This window comes from Notolepis coatsorum (assembly GCF_963971535.1).
Source record: "Notolepis coatsorum genome assembly, chromosome: 10".
Classification (NCBI taxonomy): domain Eukaryota; kingdom Metazoa; phylum Chordata; class Actinopteri; order Aulopiformes; family Paralepididae; genus Notolepis; species Notolepis coatsorum.
The window spans coordinates 23842084-23860253 of NC_140174.1; the positions used below are offsets into that span (position 1 = coordinate 23842084).

General features: G+C 43.5%; 2 protein-coding genes across 2 annotated transcripts in view; both read right to left on the reverse strand.

Moving 5' to 3' along the window:
* Positions 1 to 4323: 4323 nt before the first annotated feature.
* On the reverse strand, positions 4324 to 11593 carry LOC311235088 (uncharacterized protein). Its single transcript, XM_084322435.1, has 7 exons — positions 11563 to 11593; positions 10558 to 10613; positions 9742 to 9870; positions 8256 to 8735; positions 6961 to 7067; positions 6393 to 6511; positions 4324 to 6086 (listed from the first exon to the last, which is right to left on the reverse strand). Exons 3-7 carry the CDS (start codon positions 9859 to 9861, stop codon positions 5722 to 5724), a joined length of 1191 nt encoding a protein of 396 aa, XP_084178561.1. The 5' UTR covers positions 9862 to 9870; positions 10558 to 10613; positions 11563 to 11593; the 3' UTR covers positions 4324 to 5721.
* A 1547-nt stretch (positions 11594 to 13140) lies between these two features.
* Positions 13141 to 18170, reverse strand: part of LOC311235500 (pleckstrin homology domain-containing family A member 4-like) — a gene marked incomplete at both ends in the record, with an annotated part of 44596 nt that continues 39566 nt past the window's right edge. The window contains 8 exons of the mRNA XM_084322968.1: positions 13141 to 13146; positions 13403 to 13507; positions 13587 to 13672; positions 14894 to 14996; positions 16463 to 16561; positions 16775 to 16930; positions 17873 to 17953; positions 18066 to 18125. Coding sequence (XP_084179094.1) covers positions 13141 to 13146; positions 13403 to 13507; positions 13587 to 13672; positions 14894 to 14996; positions 16463 to 16561; positions 16775 to 16930; positions 17873 to 17953; positions 18066 to 18125 — 696 coding nt within the window. The remainder of the gene's footprint in view (positions 13147 to 13402; positions 13508 to 13586; positions 13673 to 14893; positions 14997 to 16462; positions 16562 to 16774; positions 16931 to 17872; positions 17954 to 18065; positions 18126 to 18170) is intronic.

Below are 18170 nucleotides of genomic sequence, written 5' to 3' on the forward strand. Positions count from 1 at the left end.
CACTGAAAAACAATGTCTATTTATTTTGCACATAATCTACACCTCTAAGAGGAACCCTGAATGTGACATCTCTGGGAATGTGTCATGAAAACTTTTAGCCATTCAACCAGGTTGAGCTTGATGTTATTTTCATACCTGAGGTACATGAATGAATTGCATTTACAGTATATAGCACTTTTCTCTAGACTCTAGACTGAAAGCGCTCCCCACAATGTAGGGTGGAAATTGCCTCCTTCACCACCACTGTGTAGCACCCAACCTTGGGCTACGCAGGCTCAATGGCTGCCACTGGCACCAGGCACACATCACACTGCTACACAATGGCTGAACGGCTCAGGAGACAGGGATTGATATCAGCCAATTAAAGGGGGAGGGATGATTAGGTGGCCTTGATGTCAGAGACCTGATTGGGAATTTGGCCAGGAACGTTGGGGAACCCCCTACTCTTTGCGATAGGCGCCCTGGGTTCTTTTTGAATGACCATATCAGTGACATTTCAGTAAGCAACGAAGACCAATGCAATCACTGTACAACCTACACCAGTAATACACACCGCAAAGCTTTTTAAAGGTTTGTCTATCATTTCATTATACAATTCCCTCCACGATGCTCTTTGATGATGTAGGCTACAATAGAAATGTAGTTGTTCTGAGGAGGGTTTTGGTTTCTTGAGTCCAAATTCAATACAGGTAAAACTCAACCATTCAGCCTGTCTTGATGCAAGAGGTATCACTGGAGAGAGGAAGAGAGAGATAGATCTGACTGATCTGAGCACAAAGTAGTTTTGGTCCTTCTCATTGCCATGCATGGCAATAAAGCTGGGAAGGATTGCACAGGAAATAAGTTGAAGTCGGTGACAATATCTGGATATAGGCCTCTTGTCACTGTGAGCATTTTAGGTATAGGGGAAAACGCATGCGCCTGTAAGCTGTAATCATAGGACTATCAATGTTGTAGCTCATTTTTTAGAAGCGTGATTACCGCCATCATTCACGTCACGTGTCAACATCCAACAGCACTCTGAATGCTGTCATGGTTGTAGCCTGGCTATCTGGTTGCTACATGACCAATTAGGACGGGGCCCCAATTATGTATCAGCTTACTAAAATAGCAGCTGTCTACTAAAATGAGTAAAGGAAAATAGTATACTATGTAGAGAAAGAGAGAGAGAGAGAGAGAGAGAGAGAGAGAGAGAGAGAGAGAGAGAGAGAGAGAGAGAGAGAGGGAGAGAAAAAGAAAGAAAGAAAGAGAAAGTGCTCGCACCACTGGGCGGGGAGAGTTGATGCGGGCTCCCACAACTGCCGACAATGAACGAAATGGGTTTGATATTCGTTTTTAACTGTCGACAGCTCCATCCATGGGCATTTCCGCGGCGTGCTGATCACAGACATAATCACGGGGCGCGCGGCGGCGCCTTTTTCCTAATACTGTACCGACCAGGCGCGTCGTTGAAATCAATAACTGATTGTCGGCAGCTATAGGCAGACAGAAAAGGAACGAAACGAAAGTAACGTCACGTGCACTTATTTGCCTTCCTGTCCAAACCACTAGCTATTATTAAATGAGGAGGGAGGTGATGCTGCTGTTAAATGCTGATAACAGACAGTTCGACTAGACTGTATCGGCTATATGGCTATACCTCCATTTCTGAATGTATAGAGGGAAGACCATTCGATAATAAGACACACACACGCGTGCGCGCACAGCTTCCACATTCCTCACAGCGACGAGCGCCGTGTTGAGGTGTTCATCATAGGCCTTATCATTATTACATGATGTTAATGAAATAATCCGCAAAGTGGAGAAGAGCTCATTCGATGTCTCGCCTCGGAATTGCCAAATAGGGCTGGAGATCGAGGCGCGCGTTGGAGATCGAGGCGCGCGTCGGAAGGATGGCCCGGTATTGTGCACATCACACATTATTTAATAGGCCTGCTTTCTAATTACGTTTTATAAAATAGGAAAAAAAAAAACAAGAGAACATTTGTGACACGTCTGTTAGCCTACATAAGGTATAGGAGACTGACTGTTATAAATGGTTTTGTTAGAAGCATGGTTTATGGTTATCATGAGCAATGCATATAGCAGAGCAGGCCATACAATTTCACATTATAGCCTACTGGACGGTCGGTCTCTCTCCCTCTCTCCCTCTCCCTCTCTCTCTCTCTCTCTCTCTCTCCCTCTCCCCCTCTCTCCCTCTCCCCCTCTCTCCCTCTCCCTCTCTCTCTCTCTCTCTCTCTCCAGGTATCACCTCACCTAACTATGCAAATTAAAACGGGAGCGAGCAGTGCGCGCGCCCCAAAAAAATTGTGTGTGTGTGTGTGTGTGTGTGTGTTGCACTTGCTATAACGCACCTGTCAATGCCTGATATACCAAACGGTGCATCGTCTATTTCATATATTTACCTCCCTCCCCTCCGAACCGTAGCTTACCCCCTCCCTCCCTCCCTCCCACCCTTGACAACACGGCGTTACTGCTTATGCACACACTCACACAAACACAAACACACACACACACACACCACTTCCACATAATCGTATACCCCCCGTTTCCTTAACGCATGCATATTATTGTATTCTGATCCTGTGCAATGAAAATTGGGTTGCGATCATGGGCGGTGTGGTGTGGAAGTTCCATCCTTACCACAGTCATCATCGCGCGGAGCCTTTATTGTCCATATTTGACGTGAATATATTCCTTATAGGTCCGTCCATGATCTCCGCGGGTCGTGTTTCGGCGCCTGTGTCCCGATCGTATTAAAAAAATAACCTTTTTTCTGTCTGCCTCTCTTCCACATGTAAACGGCATAAGGGACGCGCGGGGAGCGACGCTACAACACCGCCTCACCACAGCCTCCCCTTCCGTACGGATTGGAAGGTAATGGGTCTTAAAGAAACACTCTCTCAGCACTCTCCGCAGCTCTCTGTGATTTACGCGCACGCACTCACACTCGCGCGCACGCACACACACGCACGCACACACACACACACACACACACTCACTCACACACAGGCCAATCAAACACCTGATTAATTATAGGCCTACAGCATGAATATGAGAGATAAATGCACGCTGACAAGCAGACGTTTGATTTTCAACTGTATAGGCTTGAATCCGCCACACAGACTCACTATAGCCCAATAAAATAGAACCTACACTTTGTAGGCTAATAAGAAAAACTTGATAGGTCTTTATATGATCTACATCTACAGACACGCTCCTGTCTGTGCTTGGGGACGTTTTGTAAATGCAGGCCTTTGTTGTGATCATATGAAACATCAAATAGTTGTGAGTTTGTGACCACTCCAGTGAATTGTGAAAACTAAATACATTTATGGTCAACCTTTGAAGATCCAGTTATCAAAACGTTACTGTGTGGCAATGTGTTTGTGCATGGTATGTAGCCTACATTTCTTATGAACTATATTCACCTATTGAACTGTGGCAAAGAGCACCCCCTTTCCATGTGTTCCTATATGCTTATTAAGATACATGTTTAGGTGTCAGAAAATACATTTCTCTTTCATAAAGTGTATTGAAATGTGTTAGGATTACGTATTCCTTTCCATGTTCTCTGCCTCTGGAAGGGAAATCACGTAATTATGATATAATAATCAAGAACAGCCTATTTAATGTTAAAGTCATACATCCAGTTGGCATGTTGTGGCCCACATAATGTATGTACAGAATTGACCTGTCATGCGTGGTAATTACATCCACTGAATCTGAATTAACCCACGAATATTATTTAATTTAATAGAGATTGATGTGGAATAAGGATAATGATATGGATATCATTCTCCGTGTAAATAGATAAGCCGGACTGTGTGTGTGTGATGGCACAGTAAACATAAGGGAGTGCTGTCTTTAAGAGAGAGAGCCTGGGAAGAGGTGATGTAATGTGTTCTCAGACAATGATGTCATCGACTGAGACACGGCAAGGATTTAAAGTGACAAAGCCTCTTTTAAAGGCTCTGTGCGATTCTGCATCAAGCCCGACTAGAGAACAGTTAACCGCGAGTGTAGGAGTCGGGGGACTATCGTTTGGGGGGGGTGGGGGGGGGTTGATGAAATGAGAGCAAATATATACAGTACATGTCCCCCCCCCCACGTCTCTCATATGCGCATTACTAATGTATTTGGATTCAGAGTATCAGCGGAACACATCTTGATGTCAGACACATGGCATGTTTATTAATTAGGACATTTGAGATACAAAACACCAACACAATTCACAATTGTTACAGTGAAAATAACGACAGGGTTATCTTGGCAAACCATGAACAACCACCCGACTGTAATATCTCTATTTTTTTTTGGCTCAGTGTTAGATGTGCATTAAATGGGGTGGAATGAAAGTGTTGATTCATTGGACATGTAATTTTACTGCTACTCTAGACTGAATTGTATTCGTTGTACATTAGCTGTAATAACAACCCCATATGCATTGCTCATATTGTGGTTTTCATTTAATATTCTCTTTTCTGAAGGACTGTTTCTCTTAAGACTAAGTTTAAAAAAAAAAAAAAAAAAAAAAGTATTATTATTATTTGTATTATTCATTACAATGCAGGTCTTACGAACCATGTCGGAAATGTTCAAAGTTTTCCCAACATGTTTCCTTGGAAGTCCTCTTCAAGCATAATGTTCCCATTTGATCATTTCCTATTTAAAACTTCGGTCCGACTTCACTCAGTACTACGTCCTCTCCTATACCCTCCTTAATAGACATTTTAGCTCTACCACTATGTCCTTGTGCTTCTCAATGCCGTTTAGCTCAATGTCTCACTAAACGGCCATCTCGCTCGCTCTACAAACTCGTCCTTAATACTGTAACTCTGGCCTTTCCAAAGGAGCCACTCCGAATCAACCTTCCTCCCTCGTGAAAAGAACCAGAGTTTCTGTTGCCCTGTTCTAGGACGATCTTATTGTTCTCCTCACACAGACTTCTAGCTTTCCCCAACCTTGCAGATCTCTCTTGGTCCACCTTCTCTGCTTCTTTCCTTCCGCCGCATTCCTCTTCGGTTTTTGCACATTGATCCGAAGCGCCATCAGAACCCGTACCCTGATCTGAAGCTCCAGGATCGGTTTCTCCCACTTTCGGACGGTTCTCCTGGCTTGAGTTGTCATCGGCCACTCCTCTGTCAGGGATCTCTTCATAAATGCACAGCTCTCCGGCCGGTTTGGTCGAGGTATTTGACAGTGCGTCGGCGGGCATGGTCGGCTGTGTGGTCTGGTGCGTCAGTGTCGAATCCTGCCGTTTGTCATCGCCGGTTGAGATGCCGTTCTGGTTATTTTCAGACGATACGTTTGCACTTTTAGGGGATGTTACCTCGTTGGAATCTTGAGTCTGTTTGTCAGATGGTTTTACATCACAAGAGGTTACTTCTTCTGGAATTGATTCATTGGTTGACAACTCCGTTCCCTCTTCTGACTTGGAGGATGTCGGGAGACCCGAGTTTCCATCGTTTCTCGTTATGTCAGAATCCGAGATGTTGATGTCACATGCGATCTTGTAGAAGAGCGAGTGGTTCTCTTTCATTTTCTCTAAACTCTGACTGACAGCGGAGGAGATTTCGTTCGGATCGGCCTCTGAACTGTGATGTTCCGGCTGGCAGTCCGCGTCCGGTGACTCCCCGTCACACAATGACTCTATACCGTGGTTCTGCAAAGGTATGAAGGAGGATTGCCACTGATTGGTAGAGAGAAACCACTTGGTTCTCAGATTTGCGGACAAAGAACCGCTTTCGCCGTGATCACTCGAGAGGTCCTCGAGATCTTCCTCCTGTCCGGCGCCGTGCTCATATCGAATCCCTTGCCTCCATCTTTCTGGTAAACGGTCATAGACGAGATATGATAGGGGGAAGCGGGAGGCGTGGGTTTACGTCTGCTGAGCCCTTTCCTCCCACTGTAATCTTTGTGCTGTGTTTTGTTCCCCAAACTGCTGTTACACTTGTCCATATATCCATCTCCCTCATCTTCATCCTGAGATGTTCCACTGGAGGTCCGAAGTTCTACTGGTCCATAATGTGGAGGACCGCTGTCGCTATCACAACAGCTTCCGTGGTTATCACGAGGTTCTGAGTCTGAAAAGAGGCAAGGGACATCGTTACAGACTCCTGAGTAGTTACTGAGTAGTTACTGAGTAGTCAGCCAGTGTCAGTGGTCAATATTACGCTGCATTAATTCACATGGTAACTAATGGTTAAAGGAACACCGTTGCAAAATGCCAATCGAAAGGATGAAGCTAAAGTCTGGGTTTTATCTGTGTCTCAAAAACTCAATCTTCTGCTTCCTCAAGAAAAGGTAAAATGACTGCCAGTGTCAGCTAGCTTGCCGGGTCACTGAGAACATTACAGGCTATGACAAGATCATCATTGGAAGATGAGTACCTGACGTTGCCCTCTTTCCAGCCGTGTCATTGATCAGGGTAGGCGGGGCCTGGTGGACTTCCTGCCTCGTCCTCCTGATCGGCTGGTGTCCGGATGCTCTGGCATTCTCTCTGACTGCACTGAGATAGAGAGAGAGAGAGAGAGAGAGAGAGAGAGAGAGAGAGAGAGAGAGAGAGAGAGAGAGAGAGAGAGAGAGAGAGAGAGAGGGAGAGAGAGAGAGAGAGAGAGAGAGAGAGAGAGAGAGAGAGAGAGAGAGCGAGAGAGAGAGAGAGCGAGAGGGAGCACTGAGATTGATCATCTGGAGGGACACTTCATTTTCAAACATACTTTTCCATGTATCACTCTTTATTGGCCGTCATTGATTGGCTGCTTTCATTCCGAAAGTCCTTCTACTCTAGCAGTGAGCACACACACACACACACACACACACACACACACACACACACACACACACACACACACACACACACACACACACACACACACACACACACACACACACACACACACACACACACACACACACACACACACACACACACACACACACACACTCCAAGTACCCCACCTCCGGATGACTCTCTCCCGTATCCGCTCCACGCGTCGGAGTTTGGCCTCCCGCTGTTCAGGGGTCAGACAGAGGTCAGGGTCCAGGTCCGAGGGTCGTCCTTCAGCCTGTTGTGATGGAATATGCACCATGTTTTAAGCCACGTCATAGTATAAATGTGTCTCTTTGTCATTACTGTCAGTGTGTAGGCATTACTCGTAGCAGTCAATGTGAAGGCAATATTATAGACCAATACAATTTAGATAGCAATTGCCAACAGACAGCGGGTGGAGGTAGGATGAGACAAACAATGAAACAAAGAAACTGCACTGAACAAAGAAAGTCCACAGTTATTATTATTTATTATCATAACTTCATCATCTGCCCGTATTCTCCTTCTCTTCCCTCTGATGCCGACATTTACAGCTACGCCAATATTATGGGAAATGCACTCCAGAGTCAGACATGAAGATAGATACCAATTTCCTCTCTGTGCGTTCAGTAGAAAACTAGGTAGCCTAGCTTAGCACAAATGAATGGAAGCTGATCCGTATCTGCTTTGTGCTGAGCTAGGCTACCTTGCAGCTGGATAGCGTTCTACTGAACGCACAGAGAGGAAATTGGTATCTATCTTCTTGTCTGACTCTGGAGAAGACGCTAAGTGCATTTCAGATAATGTCGGCATGTTCCTTTAAAGAATGTCTGGTCAGTGGTCAGTGTCCCGGACCAACAGACACAGAGGGTGGAGGTCCACAGTTATTATTATTTAACACCCTTCCACCTTCATCTCATGGCCAGTGCAGAGAGACTCAGAAGGAGCTTCTATCCAGGATGCTCAATGACAATGACACTATGTAACAACCCATCATCTACACTCACTGCACACACATCCACATGTACACACCCACTTTAAACAAACACTCACCTTACCACTCACTTTACTCACTTTAACACACTTTATATTTATCTAGTATTAAAGAGATTTGCACTACATTCATACCTCATTTGCACCCTACCCTAAGTTTTGTACCGCATCTAATTTCTGCACTGTACCTCACTGTTACTCATTTTACTCTGTATTGCATATTGTATATATGTATATTGACTGAACATTCCCTTACTTACTTTTTACTTACTTCTTAATAACTTTTTTTTACTTACTTTTTTTTTACTGTACTGTATGTAGCACACTCTCAGGGGCTCATGCAGAAACAAGCATTTAATCATAAAGTATTCTGTATTTTGTTGTGACAAATAAACAAACTTGAACTTGAAACGTGAAACTCATCATCTCCCCATAATTCTCCTCCTCTTACCCCGAGGTCCGAGGTCACACCTCCGTTCCCTAAACCTGCGCGGTCACGACCCCGGGTCCTGGAGTTCTCCGCAGGCTCTCCTTCGAACACCTCTGGCCAGGGGTCTTCCCTGCTGGAGGACCTGGTCACGTTCTGCTGCTGCTGCCTGCCAGCACCGGGGCCGTACAGGCCCTGCTCGTGTCTCTCCGAGGCCAGATCCTGGAGGGCCTTGGCCAGCCGCCGGGTGGGCTGGTCCCGAGCCGCCTCCGCAGGGGACCAGCTCTGGTCGGACGTCTCCGACAGCAGCAGCAGGCGCCTCGGCGGCTTGCTGAGCACTTTCCTGCTCTGGTCCGACAGCCGCCGCTGCACCTCTGCCGGGATCTGCTCGGGCAGCAGCGTGGCCAGCTCCGCCGGGGGGTCCTCCACGGAGACCCGCCGGGCCATGAGAGACGACGGCAGCACGGCCGTGACGACCCGCGTGACCCGGAGAGGAAAGGGGGCCTGAGGGGATTACATATTTGGTTACATAAGCTTTTTTACCGATACCGATATACCAATATTGTCCGATATCAACCAATACCGATATATGCAGGGTTCCCCCCCCAAAAAACAGAATAATTTCAGGTAATTAACATTACATATCTCTTGTCGTGTAATTAACACAACATTATGCATACTTTGACAATAAATAAAATAATAATTTGTTCTTACTTGCTTGCCTGGGTAAATAAAGGTTAAATAAATGTAAAAAAAAAAAAAAAAAAAAAACGATACAGATATTTTCCGATATCACATTTTTATGCCAATATCGGCCGATAATATCGGACATCCCTACTAATAATAACACATTAAAATACGGTAAAGCAGGCATACAAGGATCAGTACATAGATGGGTTATACACTATATACAAGCAGCACAAAACCCATTAAGGAATTACATATTTGGTTACATACTGTAAGTGTGTTATTCAAGTCAAGTCAACCTTATTTATAAAGGACGTTTAAAAACAACAGAGTTGACCAAAGTGCTGTAGCTACAAGGCCTTAAAACACAAATAAAGTAGAGCAGGGATACAAGGATCAGTACATAGACGAGACATATACACTTATACGCTATATATACTGTACAAGCAGCACAAAGTCCATTAAGAAGAATCAAACGCTATAGTGAATAGCGGGGTTTTGTTTCATAATTCACTTCAAGAATGTCTGGGCTTTCATTATCTGAACATCTTATTGATAGATTCAGAATATTGATATAATTGATGACACTTTACTGTGTGATGGTTCTATTCCAGTGTACTGTATAAGCATGTTTAACTTTGAAGGCAATACAGAAATAAATCTGGGACAATAAATTATATCGAGTGAAACATGGCCTGTTGAAATTAGTTGTAATAATAAATAATAAAGGTATCATGCGAAGATTTCCATCCTCCTCTATTCAAAAGTGCACCGGTATAATAACTCTTCAATCACCGACACTGGTTTCATTTGTGTCACCGACCTCCTCTTGCAGATCTGAACTCTGACCCTGGGTCTGGGCACCAGGCATGGGGGGCTTCCTACGACTGGCCATCCTCCCTTGGTTCCTCTTCATCCTCTCCATTTGCTCCTCCTCGCTCATCTTCCCCTTCTGGGCAAAGATACAGACTCTTTGGAATTCATACACGAACCCTGCAGACAGCGCTACGCACGTACAGTAGGAGCGCTCTACTCTATGGCATGAATCAGAATGCTGAAGCTGTGCTTCAGAAACCATAGCAGATATAATATCTGTGGTGACGTGTGTGTGTGTGTGTGTGTGTGTGTGTGTGTGTGTGTCTGTGTGTGTGCGTGCGTGTGTGTGTGTGTGCGTGCGTGCATGCGTGCGTGTGTGTGCATAATATGTATGTATGGGCTTGCATGCATGTGTATGTGTTCATTCATGTGAATCCAAGTGCGTGTGTGTGTGTGTGTGTGTGAATGTGTACACGTGTGTGTGTGTGTGTGTGTGAGTGCGTGCATGTGTGTGTGTACAGTATATGCATTTATGTGAAAGAGAGAGAGAGAGGGGGGTTGGGTGGTACAAGACAGCCACTATACAGAGAAGTGAACCTCTGCCTCCCCCTGTTGGTTAGAACGGATACTGCGTCATGCCCTAATTGCAAGGAAGATGAGAGAATCAAAGAATTGGAATTTGGCTGTGATTGTGATGGGGGGGGGGGGGGGGGGTGGGGGGATCAGCTTCTATATTTGGCTCAGCATTACATCACACATGCATGCGTCCCCGCGGAGTTAGCAAGCACACAGGGAAAATCACGAGGAATTCTTAAATTCGAACCTTGGTTGACTGGATGGTTTCATCTGGTGTCGTCCACCTTGAGCTAGGCTGAGATTCTAAAGATGAAATGAATGATAAGAAAGGAGGAGCAGGGGAAAGAGGGAGTGGGAGAGATAGTGGGAGAAGAAAGAGAGAGAGAGAGGGTGTTGAAATAGAAAATACGAGGCAGGGAGGACACAACGGCTTGGATCTACTCTGTGAATATACAATATAGTATAAACCTTACCTTATCATCATCCAATGATTCATGTATTCCTGACTGACTGGCCTGTATATTGATAATACCCTTTCCGTCTATTGCTATTAACCCTTTCACTACCACACTACAGAAGGTTAACCCTTTCACTAGCACACTACAAAGGGTTAACCCTTTCACTAGCACACTACAGAAGGTTAACCCTTTCACTACAACACTGCAGAAGGTTAACCTTTCACTAACACTACAGAAGGTTAACCCTTTCACTACCACACTACAGAAGGTTAACCATTTCACTAGCATACTACAAAGGGTTAACGCTTTCACTACCACACTACAGAAGGTTAACATTTCACTACCACACTACAGAAGGTTAACCCTTTCACCACCACACTACAGAAGGTTAACCTTTCATTACCACACTACAGAAGGTTAACGTTTTCACTACCACACTACAAAGGGTTAACACTTTCACTACCACACTACAGAAGGTTAACCTTTCACTATCACACTACAGAAGGTTAACCCTTTCACTAGCACACTATAATGGGTTAACCCTTTCACTACCACACTACAGAAGGTTAACCTTTCACTACCACACTACATAAGGTTAACCCTTTCACTACAACACTGCAGAAGGTTAACCTTTCACTAACACTACAGAAGGTTAACCCTTTCACTACCACACTACAGAAGGTTAACATTTCACTACCACACTACAGAAGGTTAACCCTTTCACTACCACACTACAGACGGTTAACCTTTTGTAGTGTGCTAGTGAAAGGGTTAAGTGTATATGTTTTGCCCACCTCTCTCACTGAGCAGGTCAGTGTGGTCCTTTCCCCGCCTGCATGAAGGGTCAGCGGGCCGCATGCAGTATCCCTGAAAATACACACGCATAAAAGAAAAGAAAACCTTCTGAAATCTGAGGCTCTTGCCACTGCCAGTGATACCGATGACAAATCCCAGGTTTGGAAACATTGCTGTTGATGTGCGTGATCCGTAACAGTTTAACCCTCGAGTCAACCTTCAAAAAACCCACTACCTGTCTCCCTAGTGACCGAAACTCTGATCTCAGTAAAAACATATCTTTTTCATGTATTGTTCCAATTTTCTTTCATGAATATCATTATTAACTTCAGTCCTCACTAATAAATGAATATTTATTCATTTACAGGATTTTTACCATTTCTTAAATTAGGGTTAGGGTTAGGGTTGGGGTTAGGGTTAGGGTTAGGGTTAGGGTTAGGGGTTAGGGGGTTAGGGTTACCCTAACCCTAACTCTAACCCTAACCCCCTAACCCTAACCTGTCCAGTTCTGCGACTAGGGTGAAAGGTGTGACTCTTGTTGTTCACACACTTAATAGTGATTGCTTTTAAAAAACAAACATGGATTATTGTAATGTGAGTCCAAGATGTGATACTAAGCTACTTTTTTTTCATATACATAAAATATAGCCAACGCTATCCACAAACACACGTGAAGAAAACCCTAACCCATTTGACCAGAACTGCGACAAGGGTGACTCGAGGGTTAAAGATCACCTGTGTACAACTGTAATCGATCAACATAATAGTAGTAGTGGTAGTGGTCGTAGTCGTAGTCGTAGTAGTAGTGGTAATGGTAGTCGTGGTAGTAGTAGTAGTAGTAGTAGTAAATAGTAAATGGTAAATGTTGCATTTATATAGCGCTTTTATCCAAAGTGCTTTACAATTTTGTTCCTCACATTCACCCGTTCACTCACACATTCACAGAATGACGGCGGCGGCAACCATGCAAGGTGCCAACCTGCTCATCGGTAGCAATTTGGAGTTAAGTGTCTTGCTCAAGGACACTTCGACACGCTGCCCGGGAGGAGTGGGAATCTAACCGGGAACCTTCCAGTTACCGGATGACTGCTTTACCTCCTGAGCCACTGTCGCCCCCAGTAGTAGTAGTAGTAGTAGTAGTAGTAGTAGTAGTAGTAGTAGTAGTAGTAGTAGTAGTGGTGGTGGTGGTGGTGGTGGTGGCAGTGAGGTACAGGTTTAGGCTGAATCATAATGCTTATACTGTATATATATGCCTGTCCTATATTCTTATCAAATTAAGCCCCCAAACAAAGTATTCACATTTGTATCCCTCAAAAATAGATATACAAACCATTTTTTGAAAACCAAAAGCGAATTACTCATTCTTAAATTTATATCAGCATTGTTCCATAACAATGAGATATTCAAGCTCCGTAATGTAATCTATTACCTTTAAGTTACTCTTGGATACAGAATGTAACATGTACAGTTTCTTAAATACTGTGTAATTGCCAGTTATATATAAAGTAAGAACAGAGAATTACAGTTGGATTAATAGGGTATTACAGGTACCTTTTTTGTTACATATCCATAACCTGTTACTCCTGAGTAATGGAGCTCAGATTTGAAAATTCTTATAATTTTTTCCCTCTTACATTATCTTTACACCGAAATATACGCCTTTACACCTTACAAGGTGAATTATACAAATGTAATGAGTTTTCCTTAAATACTTTTCTAAAGTAAAAAAGAAATCCCTCCCAATACTCACTCCCTGTACATAATGCAGCTTTCATTTTCACCAGAAGCTACGACCGTTGGAAAAAGACTTCCTGGAACCAGACAAGGCTTCCCACCCACCTCATAGGTTGGGTCTATCCATCCATGCCCATGATCCCTGCTCTGATTGGACTCCTGCAACTCCTGAGGTAAAGGTGGGCGGGCTGGAGGCTCTTGCTCCGCCCCCTGCAAGAATTATCATTCATTACTCAGCCACCTCTGAGGGAAGGTCAAATACATGTGACATGGTTGTTGTGATGCTCACCATTGGCGGTCCACCGGGTAGCCCGTCTGTGGGAGAGCCAGGGGAACCCGGGTGGGGGGGCGTCTGCTGAAACACTGAGGGGGGAACTTAAAGAGACAAAAAAGACAACAATGTTGACAGAAGTGATTTACAGTATGTATTATCAAATCACTAGTTCATATTTATTTATTTATGTATTTGCTTTCCTTCCATCCATCCATCCTTACGTATACATAAACACACAAAACCTACAAACTAAAAGGAAGTTTGGCATCCAACCTAAGTGCAAATGTAACAGTAAAGCGCAATAGTAATATACAATGTACAGTTGATTAAACTGGGTATAATATATATAAATACTGAGTAATAGTGCTAATCAGATGTATGTGCAGAGTTGTAGTATTAATTATGTACAGTGATACAGGTATAAAGACACTATGGTAGTAGTCATACTGACCAGCAGCGTAACTAGTAAGAGTAGGTAAGGGATATGTACAGATATAGATAAAGTATCTACAGATATGTAAAAAGGATTATATGCAGGTACGTACAGACAGATGTGTATATATAATAGTCTACGTGCTATCATACAAGTGATGTGGTCATACAGTAGCACGCCCTCCTCCACTGACAGCAGTGCAGCGTACGGTTGACAGCAGTGCAGCGCTACGCCATCCGACCGCCTGGTACTTACATTCTTAATAATAATAATAATAATAATAATAATAATGCATTACATTTATATGGTGCTTTTCTCAAACTCAAAGCGATTTACAACGTAGGGTTAGGGAAATTGCCTCCTTCACCACCACTGGTAGCAGTGCACCCAACCTTGGGCTACGCAGGCTCAATGGCTACCATACACTGGCACCCGGCACACATCACACTACACAATGGCTTAACGGCTCAGGAGACAGGGATTGATATCAGCCAATTAAGGGGATTAGGTGGCCTTGATGTCAGAGATCTGATTGGGAATTTGGCCAGGAACGTCGAGGAACCCCCTACTCTTTACGATAGGCGTCCTGGGTTCTTTAACGACCGAATTCAGTCGCAAAGTCTTACAAACATACATACATGCATACATATTTCCATCCATCCATCCATCCATCCATCCATCCATCCATCCATCCATCCATCCATCCATCCATCCATCCATCCATCCATCCATCCATCCATCCATCCATCCATCCATCCATCCATCCATCCATCCATCCATCCATCCATCCATCCATCCATCCATCCATCCATCCATCCATCCAGCCATGCATCCATAGTGCAACAAGTGCTAACGTTTAGCCTCTAAAGGCGTGAAGAGCTGAGGTTACTTCTCTGTAGTCCCAGCAGGAGGTGGAAGTGTTCCCTGTTGATCCTCAGCCCAGCCAGGATGTCCTCCATCATCCACAGCTCCCTCTGGGCCTGCGACTGATCCTGACAGGGCAGACACACACACGCACGGTCATACTTGTTATCATACCTGTTCATACTTTGCTGTTCATACCTATCCCATCTCACTTTATTGTTATTTTATTCTAATTAGTGTATATACCTGACCACATCTTGCCCAGTTGTACAGCCCTGGCCTATTCCTATTTTTATTTTATATATTTTTTTTACTTATAATTGTACTGTATTCTATTGTGCTATATTTAATTTAGTTTATATCCCATTTTATTTTATTCAACCTCTTTATTTACAGTTGTACAGCCCTGGCCTATATTTTTATTTCATAATTATATTCTATTCTATTGTGCTTAACTTAGTTCATATTTCATTTTATTTTACTCCACCTCTTTATTTTATTATCTGTCTGTTATTGTCTGTCCGTTAATGTCGCACCGAAAACGACCAAAGCAAATTCCTTGTATGTGAAAACGTCTGATTCTGATTCTGAAACCAGCTAGCTGCAACTCGTTCACTCAGAGAAGGTTGACAGAGCACACACCCCTGCTACAAGCAGCCTTTGGTTATACTGGTGCATAAGTTACGAGTAGGGATGCTCGATATTGGCTTTTTTACCGATACCGATATTGTCCAACTCTTAATTTCCGATACCGATATCAACCGATACCGATATATGCAGGGTTTCCCCCCCCAAAAAACGGAATAATTTCAGGTAACTAATCATTTCACTGGATATATATATAACAAATATTGTTATTGTTTTTTTTTTTTTTAAACCGATACCGATATTTTCCGATATCACATTTTACTGCCGATATCGGCCGATAATATCGGTCGGCCGATAATATCGGACATCCCTAGTTACGAGTGAACAATGTTGGGAGTTATGATTCTAAGAGTACTTGACAGAAATCACTGCATATATTTGACTTTGTAAGAGCACATTTGAAACTTTTGAGTCTGTGTTAAATGTACTCGTACAGACTCAGATATTAGATTACATTGGATTAGATTAGATTACATTCAATCGGATTACATTAGATTAGATTCAATGCTATTGTCATTGCACAGCACAGTACAGTACAACAAAATGAAGTTAACCAGCTAACCAGTGTGCAAAACAATAGCAATATATTGTACAGTGTAACATGTGAATATGTGGAGTATATATAACAAAACTACTGAGTAAATATGCTAAGCTAATACAGTATTAGTAGTAGTATTGGTACAGTATTATTATGTACAGTGGTACAAGTATGAATACACTATGAATACATAATGTATAATAAGTATGAATACGCTATGATAGTAAACCATATACACTGGTTTAACAAAATTGCAGTGACAGGACTGCTGATTTTGGGATTAGTGGTCAAGTCACATGATCATATAATTTCACCGGTTAAACTGGTCTCAGATCAGCCGCCCTGTTCTAAGACGCTTCATACAGTACATCCCAGATCTTACAGGGGATCTAGTCCTGTAGTTTCTACCTGAGGCATCCCGAAGTTACAGATGTGCTGTAGGTGAGAACGGAAGACAGAGAGCTCGCTCTCCATCCTCTCATACTGACTCCATACTCTCTCCATCTCCTGGACAAAATACAAATAAATAATGTTATTTATGAAATATAATAATAATTCTAAATACACGACTAACAAAAAAAAGTATACAAAACAAAATCTGTGTGTTATAGCTGTGAAAAAAGAAAAAGAAATCGTAATTTTCAGCAGTCCTACTAATCCGGCTCTGTTTAAATTGTCTTTTGACAGTAGCTGCTTGGGCTCATGGCCCCTATTACGCACCAACGACACGTCACACATTCTGGCCCGGATAGTGACCAGCTCTTCCTGGAGCAAGGCCTTCTGGGTCAAGGCCCCCTCCGGGGCCCGAGGCCCCTGCATGCTCTGCCAGTCCTCCAGCTGCAGCCTGATCAACTCCAGCGCACAGTGGACCGTGTCCTGAGAGAAGGACAGAGAGAGTTCAGAACAGCTTGATGAAGCTGTGTATGAGCAGAACTCAAAGGCAAAATGAAAGCCCACCAATCAGGCTTGTGTTTTTAGAGTTATAATGTAGTATGAAAGTTGCTCTCGGGTCGTTTGTGATTTTACAAGTCCTATTATTCTAATTCTTTACATTTACAAATGTTTGTCATTTAGCTGACGCCTTTATCCAAAGCGACTTACAAGTTCGTTAAACAAGTCAGCAGGAAGGGTACAACTTTGGCAGCTAAGGGTCAGTAACATTGTTCGTCAAACAGTGTTGAACTTGGGTGTTACAGTCTTGAGTGCATAGTAGTATCTAGACATATTAGTAGCATAGTAGGTAGTAATATAGGCAAGGTAGATTCCTTAGTAGCAAAGTGCATAATAGTAAAAGACAATAGGAAGGTTAGTTGTTGTTGTTGTTACAGTATCACAAACCATATGACAAGGAGCTGCCCAGGACTGTTTTATTTATTATTATTTTATACACAAGCATTACTTTACCCACAAACATCTTTACAAGATATGGACCGTGACTTTGAAGGCATCTTAAAAGGAACATGCCAACATTTGGGGAAATTAGCTTACCATCTTCTTCAGAGACAGACAAGAAGATAGATACCAGTTTCCTCTCTGTGTGTTCAGTAGAAAGCCATCTGGCTGCATGTTAGCTTAGCACAATGAATGGAAGCGTACATGACCGGTTAGCCTAGGCCTTGTGCAACTAACACCTCTCCTGAAGGCTAACCGGTCATGTCCGATTCTATTCATTGTGCTAAGCTAGGCTAACGTGCAGCCAGATAGCTTTCTACTGAATGCACAGAGAGGAAACTGGTACCTATCTTCTTGTCTCTCTCTGGAGAAGACGATAAGCTAATTTCCCGTGTGCCTTTAACTGGTGGAAGCAGCATGACTGACCTTGTCCACTTGCAGCTGGGCCAGCTCGATGGACAGAGATTGCAGAAGCTTGTCGCAGCCACACAGTCTGGTCAGCACAGCCTGATGGAGGACAGTTAAGATGAGCTCCTTTCTTCAAGCCGAAGAATAAATCACCAAACTGTATTTTTGTGTGAGTGAATCTTAGGAGCAGACAAAAGTGTAGGATGCTCACATCCGCGTCACTCTCCAGAGGTCTGATCGGTGGGCCTTCTCTCAGCTCAGGCTTTGGAGGCTGAAAAAACCAAAAAAAAAGTTAGTTATTCTACCCCTTGGACAT

Excerpts from the sequence above, each read along its gene's own strand:
- LOC311235088 (XM_084322435.1), bottom strand. The coding sequence starts at position 9,861 with ATGAGCGAGGAGGAGCAAATGGAGAGGATGAAGAGGAACCAAGGGAGG. Across the intron at positions 8,736-9,741 it reads GTTCAGATCTGCAAGAGGAG|GCCCCCTTTCCTCTCCGGGT; the intron begins GTCGGTGACACA and ends TAATCCCCTCAG. Across the intron at positions 6,512-6,960 it reads CGGGAGAGAGTCATCCGGAG|TGCAGTCAGAGAGAATGCCA; the intron begins GTGGGGTACTTG and ends TCTCTATCTCAG.